This window comes from Electrophorus electricus, chromosome 10, assembly GCF_013358815.1.
Source record: "Electrophorus electricus isolate fEleEle1 chromosome 10, fEleEle1.pri, whole genome shotgun sequence".
Lineage (NCBI taxonomy): Eukaryota > Metazoa > Chordata > Actinopteri > Gymnotiformes > Gymnotidae > Electrophorus > Electrophorus electricus.
In genome coordinates this window covers 7,713,811-7,723,375 of record NC_049544.1, presented here as the reverse complement: position 1 = coordinate 7,723,375, position 9,565 = coordinate 7,713,811, and the positions used below count along the sequence as shown (strand labels likewise).

At 37.9% G+C, this 9,565-nt stretch overlaps 1 protein-coding gene across 1 annotated transcript; it reads left to right on the top strand.

The window, feature by feature from the left end:
- Positions 1 to 6,267: 6,267 nt before the first annotated feature.
- Positions 6,268 to 8,829, top strand: id4 (inhibitor of DNA binding 4). The gene is made up of 3 exons (XM_027029187.1): positions 6,268 to 6,816; positions 7,226 to 7,294; positions 8,166 to 8,829. Exons 1-2 carry the CDS (start codon positions 6,463 to 6,465, stop codon positions 7,271 to 7,273), a joined length of 402 nt encoding a protein of 133 aa, XP_026884988.1. The 5' UTR covers positions 6,268 to 6,462; the 3' UTR covers positions 7,274 to 7,294; positions 8,166 to 8,829.
- The last annotated feature ends 736 nt before the right edge of the window (positions 8,830 to 9,565 follow it).

The following is a 9,565-nucleotide window of genomic DNA, read 5'->3' as shown; positions in this document are numbered from 1 at the left end:
TCCTTTTTGCTGTTGGTGGAACACTCCTGATTCTTTGTATGCAGAGCAGAAATTTTGTGCATAGAGTCCACATTTTGTAAAGTGTTCTGAGTCCAGTTTTTAAACAAATATGCAGTATACATGCAGTAAATATGCAGTATGCAGTATGCACTACAAATCACAAATAGCTACGATATGTAGCAGTGGTTTAACCATTAGTCTCTTTTGAGGAAATAGCACGATAAAGAAAGGCTACTGCTCAGTTTTACATGGTGGTTTGTTTATTGGTTAAAAAGGATGATATAACAAGCTCATATAACAACAGTAAAGATCTTATCATGTATTAGGTCCCCTTTTAGTGGTATTTGATATTTTAAAGCTATGATCAACATGCATTAGCATGCCATGTAATCTCTGCAGCAGTTGCCTATAGAATGGCACCTCTCCACTAGGCATGCAATGAAAAATATATGAAGCAGTTTCATTGGCATATAGCACCATGACATATTTGATAATGTTATTTAATAAAATCCATTTAATAAACACAATGAAAATTGCACATTTTGAATAAACATTTTGAAAATCAAGATCTGTTAGATAGACTTATTTTGCAAATTAGGTGACGTCATCACCAAATTTCCAAATGGATCATAGCATTTAAGTCACCTTAACCTTTACGGACTGTTGACTGCCATGGTCCATGCAGATTTAATTCCTGGTGATACCAGAGCCATCCTTGACTGGGAGTCAAAGAACGCATATTTGGCATCACTCTCTAGGTGGGTTGGATGGCTCCTCCCACCACCCCCATCACTGATTATGGCACCAACCAATCCAGGTGTTTGGTTGCCAGTATGGCGGAGCTTGTAGTTGGCCTGCTCCTCCAAATGTGTTGGACTGTCCAGTGATGATGTGTTGGCAGCACTTTGAAAAGATGCAGTGGTGGGCTACATGTGTATTGGAGGAAATATATGCCAGCCTTCACCTTCCTGGCTTGGCGGTCTTGTGTGATAGTTAACTACAGGATGGAGTTGGAGATGACCGAACTTGGTAGAAAAGGGGGTAAAAAATATTAAAACAAAATTTATTATCCAAACAAATTATTTAAAAACATAATGTGCTTTTCTTCAGACCATCACTCTGCCTTTCTTATTTGTGCCTTATCCCTTTATGGCCTTATGCAATGCAATACACTTGGACCTGCAGTAGCTCATTGGACACTTTTCTAAATTTGCATGATTATTTAATTGTTTATGTATTATTTGCCTGTTTCTTTATTTGTTATTTTATTTATGCATTAATGATGAGTTTATGTAACTAGACAAAAATCCCTCCTTCTCACCCTGTTTTAAAAAAGAGGCACTGCTATAGACTCACTTTCAGGCCCCACCCCCTTCCCTCCATCTCCCCAAACCCCTTCAGTTTCCTCTCTTAGAGCTGCTGCTGCATTCCTTAGCATTCTCTTGCTCCCGGAGCAGAGTCGGGAATGGGATCAGAGGTGGGAACAGGCAGTATACAGCACTCTAGGGTCGCTCACCAGAAAGGCACAGAGCAGATGGTGAGCTTTTGTGAGAGCCCAGTTCTTTCAGCGCACGGGAAAGCCCTCTCCCTCTTTCTCTCTTCATCTCTCTCTTGCCTTCTCTCTGTCTCTTGCTGTCTCCCTCTATCTCTTTATTTCTTTCTCTGTCTCTCTTGCTGTCTCTCTCTCTATTTTCTCTTGCTCTCCCATTTCTCTTCTCTCTCCTGCTCTCTGACCAGTGTAAAGGTATGAACCTGGCAGATGGTGAGATCACTGAAGGCTAATTCTTTGAAAAGAGAAACTGTTTGCTTAGGGGACCAAAACATATTGATGAAAAAAAGCACCTGGTCACTGCTCTACTTTGCTAAAGCTGCACCATGCCCCAGCTAAATAATGGAATAAGCACATGAGGAGAGGAGAGGAGAGAATACTAGGAAATTTGACAGATTAAACCTCTCAAAGCTGTATTCACTACCATTTGAAATACGCTATAACATTTTGTCCAATGTGTGCACATTTTAGAAAGTAAAAGTTAAAGATTTAAATGCCCATTTATATACTTATTGTTCAGCAGTTTCCTGGAGAGCTTGTGTATGTTCAGCATCACTGTGTAATAAGGAATAGTGTCTACCTCCCTCACAGAAACACCCAGGGGAAAGTTTTTACTTCACCAGCAAAAGTGGAAGTAAGCGTCGACAGTGCACATGAGGTGCTAGTTTATTACATAACCAAACTGCATGAGATTTCATGGAAATCTGTTTAAGCAAGATTTTCAAATTATTACACCACCTAAACATTATAAATGGAACCATGAGCACACACTGACACCCAAAACACACACTTGACATAGCTGTACTAATCTGGTAATGCAAAATAATACAAAATAACAAAATATTACAGACTATGTAAGAGAGCCTTCATGAATAAAACTCAACAGTGGCAACCCAACAACTTGGCTTGGTTCATTTACCTCTGACTTGGTTCATAAAACTCTGACTTGTTCATATAATTTTATTCTGTGTGTTCTTTGCTGACAGTTTCATGCTGTTGATTATTTCTACTATACTATATCAGTGTAAGGAAAAAATAGGATTGACAGTGAATTCAGAAAGGACACTCACTTCACTCTGTGTATGTGGATGCAGATTGTATAGGTTCACATTCAACCTTTTAAGCAGAAAAATCATTAGGATATACAAAGCAGTAAGCCATTTTCCCTTTTGGGGAAAAATCTAAAAGTATTGGTTGAATTATACATTCATATGGTACAGAATATTACATGAAAAGAGCATTTAAATATTCTAATCTCCTCCATGCTATGCATATTTACAATGCCTGATTATTAAACCTTACTATGGAATGCAATATAATGTATAATAGTAAACATACAAAAAGGACCATTAAGCATTTATGAATTAATTCAATGAATGTTTAAGTGCTGTACTGCAATTTGTGTGTGTGTGTGTGTGTGTGTGTGTGTGTGTGTGTGTGTGTGTGTGTGTGTGTGTGTGTGTGTGTGTGTGTGTGTGTGTGTGTGCGCGTCTGTATGTGTATGTGTGTCTGTGTGTGCTCACATTCAGATGTTTATCTTCAGACATTTATTTGAGGCAATCTACAGTATTATTTGGAAAGAACCTGGCATTCAGCTTTGCTTGATGGCATACAGTAGTTCCACTTAAACTGATGTGTTTATGTTATCTGTGGTTAACTTGCATAATATATCATACAGTCATTTTATAAAAATAATGTAGGTGAAGGGTGTGTATGTGTATATAACTTTGTATGTGTGTGCTTCTGCAGATGCTTGTCTTAAAACACTAAACCACATTTGTAAATGGGAGAGGACAACTGTTGTTCTGTTTTTGTACACAGACCAAACTATGTCACCAAGAAAGACTAAGAAGACTAAGACACCCTTTGCTATGATAGCAATTTATTTCTCAGTCACATGATTATTTTAAAGCCCACTGCTGCTGTAGATCAGACATTCTGGAGCTTTTCATATTCATAGTTTGGGGTACAAGAGTGGGCCATAATGCACAGTGAAAAACTTGCATGCTTGTGTCTCATGCTAAGCATCTGGAAAAGGGAAGTTGTCAGATACTACAGATGTGAAAGCTCCCCTAGCATGCGCACACATGGTGCTAAAATGCTCCAGTTAATTATGTTGTACATGGGTAACTAGAGACATGGGCCTCAACACAACAGGTCAACTGATTTTTTCTGTCATTTTTTCAGTGCGTCAAATGATTACCATCATTCTCTTGCTCATTACTAATGTACATATATTTTAGTAGAGTTAGAGTATAATGAATTGTACAGTTGTACTTCAGGTAAATACTTTGGTTTTATATACAAACATTCTGTTCATCTTCAGAGGGCATTCAGAGGGCACTGTTAAAGATGAAAGGGTATGTTTGATAAGATTACCTCACAATGAGGTAAACCATATGAGAACAAAGAGGCCACAGTGCATCTAGATTCAGATACATGCAGAACAGAACTAGAGATAGAGAAAGATAGAGAGAGAGAAAGAGAGAGAGAGAGAGAAGTGGGGGAGGAGTGGAGAATTCCAGGAAAGGTCACCATCAAAGATTCATCCACTCAAGTCTTTTGAAGATCTGTCTTTGAATGAGATCTCTACAGGTCACTGGACACTCCACTGATTCCCACAGTGTCAGCACTGGTACTACAACCTGATACTTGAACCAGACAGATACATTCTTAATTCATAGTGTTCAGGAACATGCCCTCAAGGAGTATAAAAATATAATTTTACCAGTACCAAAAGGTTTCACATGGTATTTTCCTGTATGTGTACATTGCAGTGAACAAATAAATATCAAGTCAAGTTTTGACAAATTTAACATGTTAGGCAAAACACTAACTGTATGATGTGTAATAGTAAACATTCAAACTGAAGCATGACAGATTAATGAATGAATTTAATTGATGGTTATGCTGCATGTATTAAGGCTGTGACTTTAAGGTGTTTTCAATTTTACAGAGTTACATCAAACAGAACTGTAATTATTTATACTGTACTGTAGATCACAAAATATAATTCAGTTCAAAGTTCTTGAAATGAAGAATTTTAGGTTAAACTAAGTTCTGACTTAACAAGAATAGCATCTTGTAAGTATATTTTTGGGTGGGATATTTTTTTGGGCGGGGGGTAATGTGATAATTGTGGGGTTTATGCTCAGTAAGTGGTTTTTATTGTAGGAGGATGCCAGCACTATAGTCGTATCCCCCTTTCAGAACATGACCAGAACATGACTAATAGCGTTATTTGCAAATTCCTTGCACCTGCATTGCTGGAGGCTGTTTGGTCAGCTCACTTGCATAAAGCATGAAACATTTTCCTAAGAAACTTTATAGATTAGTTAACACACAAAACATCTATCTTTGTTTGCTTTACTGAGTCATTACATGCCAAAGAAACTTAAAGAATATGTATAGAATGAATTACATATGATGTAATGCAATTCAGTGGAGCCCTGTGTGAAAGAGTGACATCACAGGGTCAGCACCGGACCCTCTTCTGTGGGAAGACTGCCAGTGCAGAATCCCCTGCAGCGCAGTGTAGAGGAATTTCGTTAGCTTGACTTTGCATAGGAGCATGATAAGTGCAAACTGCTCCGTGACTCCTGTAACTGCAAATAATTGAAGGATTTATCATTTAGTGTTCCAACAATCCATGGATACCTTTAGATACTGGAAATTACTAAACAAAAAATGTATTTATATATGTATGTATCTGGCTGTAACATGCTGATGATTTAGAAGCATAATTTATGGTCACAATTGCTTACTGTTGGATTAACTGTTCTGAAAAGGAAGTACAAATATGGTTAGTGAAAGTATAGTAATTAACACTTTTTAACATTTACACTTTTTTTTACTGTGTATATGAAATTAGCATGATATTATTTTAAAATACTATACAGAGTACATTCGATTTCTGCTTTGATTTCCAGTTGAGCTGAAATTAGCATGATATTATTTTAAAATACTATACAGAGTACATTCGATTTCTGGTTTGATTTCCAGTTGAGCTGCAGCTGATTCCTCCCATGTTCCAAAGACGTATGTATTAGGTCAATTGGTGTCTCTAAATTGGCCTGGTTAAATGAATGCATGTGTGTGCGTGTGCTCTGCAATAGACTGCAATAGCCCTGTCTGGGCTTGGTTCCCGCTATGTGCCTTGTGCTGCTAGGATGCGCTCCCTCCCACCACAACCCTGAACTGGAAGTGAATGATGAATTAATTAATACTGCTTTATTTCAGCCTTACTTCTGATTAAATTTTAATGTAACAATAAATACACAATATAAACGATGAAGGTAGTAACTGAAAACCTGAGTGCATAGGCTTTAGGGCCAGCAAAGACTATGATTACACTCTGTACAGACATACAGCATTTAAATGAAGTCTACAGAAATTTGGATCTTCCTAAATCAGCAGTTATTTACTTTTTGTGTGTGCTGTCACTTTTTAATCATGACGCCATCCAGTATGTGGGCATAAACAAATACTTCCCCCCAACATACATTAACACACCACACCCACACCATACACCATATACACACATATTTACAACCAGCCCCCATCTGATAGAAACCCACCACAGTTTAAAGACACGCCTTGTTATAGGTCGTGGTGCTCCATCACAGGCATCGGGAGGTTTGTGATTGACCAGTTTCTCGCCCAGAGCTGTCAAGCTGTGGCGGGTGCGCCTCCCCTTTCTTCTATAAATGTACAGCGTCAACTCATTTGCTCCACGACATTGTGCGGTTGAGTGGATGGAGCAGGAGGATGTCAGCAGAATAGAACAGCCGTCTTTTCTATTATTATAAACTAAATATTATTTTTCCTCATCAAAACCCTTCCTGTTAAAATAGTACAAAGTGACAAAGAGACTCTTCTCCCCGATTTAAACGGCGCTTGAGTTTAATTAGAAGATGAAGGCTACTACTCCGGTTCGCTCCCAGAAGGATTCCTCCAGCTGCAACGAATTCTCCTTGCGTTATTTATCAGAGCACAGCGTGAGCATCGCCCGATGCAAAATGGAAGAGGAAGATCTTTTCTGTCTGCAGTACGACATGAACGACTGCTACAGTCGCCTGAAGCGGCTGGTACCTACCATTCCGCAAAATAAGAAAGTCAGCAAAGTGGAGATTCTCCAGCATGTCATTGACTATATCCTGGACCTTCAGCTCGCTTTGGAAACGCAGCCAGTTCTCTTGAAACAACAACACGGGATATGTCCACCAGCCTCTACCCGGACACCGCTGTCTGTTCTCAACACGGATCCGGTAAGCAGGACTTGAGACATTTTCTTGGCCGTGAGACAATGGTCTTGGGGAGTGGGGGTTTTTTTCCCTGTTGTTATTGAAAGTACTCACTGGGAACATATTCAGCGTAATAGTAGTATGGTAACATTACGTGAACATTAATATGCGTTTAGGCTTTAGGAAGCGCTGTTTTTTTTGCACTTGCAGTATACCACATCACGATGTCTGTTAGCGGCCTATGTTTTTTTCTTTTATATTGTTTAAAATGTACCGCGTGCTCCGCAGCCTAAAAGCTGTTTCATTGTTCATGTTTTTTTAAGGTTAAAATAGTTCGTTCAGACACTCACGAAGCAATTCGCTACCTCCCCTGATCTGCGCCGTTCTGTGTGTAAGAGCGTAGTATGAATGCACCTGTTCACTTTGTTTTCAGAGGTCGTCAGTTGTCAATAAGCAAGAAGATTCGATTTTGTGCCGCTGAGTCGTAAAGTGTACCGGATTGGTGAGTACATTTACAAATATTTTTAACCATTGATGGTGATAAGTAATGCTAAAATTAATTTTAACTCACATAATTACAGTTTAAAAATAGTAAGTGCACTGGAAAATTGCTTGAAAATATTTGTGATTATTTGTGATCCGTTGAAACTAAGCATACTTTATAAAAGGTATCAGATTATTTTCTCAAGAGAACCTAAGTGTTGGCTTTGAAACATTTATTTTTCAAACCTGATATTTTCTAATTATTTTGCCAAAGCATCTTTGTACATCAGTAGGCCCAGGTGTGACCGTAGCTCAGCTTCCTCTTACGATGGTTCTGCCTTGGGCCAGCCTTACATTAGAAACCAGTCTTAACTTGTGGCAGTAACCTTACAAGCAGTGAAGCTGCAATGCTATTGCTGCAATTGTTATTACAAAAATAACAATAATATTTCTTGCTATCAGGGAACGTGGTAGGTTGCTGATGGGTAACAGCCCGTAGCACAATAATGGTACATGTAAAATGAATTGATTGGTTGTATATATTATCATTTCTGTCAATGTGTACAGTATATGGTTTGGTGCAGTGTCTGCACTGGGAGTCAGGGACAGGAACACTGACAGTACTCGGACATAGATTTACTTTGCAGTTATAAGAGAGGGTCAAAGCACAGGCTCTGAGGTGAAGTGTGCCTGCAGGTCTCTATGTCTCATTCAGGCTTTCTGTCTCTCTCACGCTTTTTCTGTCACTCACTGTGTGATACACTTATTGTATGTGTATGTGTGAATGTTGATTTGATTGTTGCTCAAGCATGCCCTCTGATTTGTCGGTGGCACCAGTCAGTCTGCAGCACCCGGTTCACACAGCCCCTCTATTCATTTGCCTCTCACAGGTGTGCAGAGAGCCCATCCAAAGCCAAGCTTCGGCAGGGAATCCAAAGCACACCAGGCCCAACGTGGGATTGCAAAGCAGTACTGAACTAATGGCTACTAAACCATAACATCTAAACATTTCAGTGTTAACTGTCAGTGATGGCTGAGTCAGCCATCATTCTTCTCAGTTCAGTTTGCTGAAAGGCTGAATAATTTGGACAAACAATCTCTCTCTCTGTTTATTTTTATCTCTCCCTCCTTCCCTTCCTCCCTCCTGATAGTATGATTTGTCACTTGATTGTCCCTAAAGTCACACCAGGATAAAAGCTGTCTAATTTTTACTAAGAAATGTCAGACTGTAAAGCTTTACAAATAACAATGAAAGTTAAAACATTCTGACATCTATTGTTAAAAATAGATGATTTGTGTTCAACAGGGATTTCTCTGAAATTCAATTGTTTAATATTGTAAAGAAGGAAAATATGTGTTGACAAATAATACTGTATATAAAGAAAAAATAGGATGTTCTATAAATGTATGTGGGAAAAATATCTATATGCTCAAACTATTGTAATTATAAGATATTTTTTATTGAAAAGTTTTGTTTTGTAAATATTGTGCTTTCGCATAAGTGTAGTGAATAAATACATGATTGTTCTGCTAATAAAGTTCTCACGTCATAAAGATGGTTATGATTTCCTCTAACCTGTTCACATGTGAATAATGTAAAATAATGTATGTATGTATGTATTTTACAGTTTAGCTTTTATATATTAATGTAATATTTTCAGAAAGAAAGGTAGGTTACCGAAAACTACTGTGAATGCATGATTAAAATCAGTGTGTAGTGTAAAATATCTAAGCAAAACAAAAATACTGCATGTATAAGATCTGCTGTTTCATAATACTTTAAATATTGACAGTATTTCAAGGTATTCCTTTAGAATGCATTTGATATTGATCTTATGTGTCTATGCATCTATGCATTTTTACTAGTTACGTTTTAAATATATGGGAACACATTTCTTCTCCTCTTTATTTGCAGAAAATGAGAGAATTGTAAAATGATTTAAACAGTAGTGATTGGGAAAACTATGAGGACTGTTTGGGGAGCCATTTGCATCTATCCTCTCTTTCACAGCTGTCATTAGGGTTCATCAAATTTCACACTGACATCCTGCACTTCTATTAAGAAAAACAAAAGAAAAGAAAATTCATTGTTAATTATTCATTATTGTGGCACTGGATTTGGTATCCTCAGTGCAAATTCACCATTCTAAAGCAAATCGTTTAAACTTGTTCGGGGAGCTATTCTGCAAGGCACAGGTTGGGATCTTGATATAAGTCTTTATTTCTTTAAATAAATATGTTTCCTATAAAGTATTTCAGTACTGCAATACTGTAATACTTTGTTTTCAGT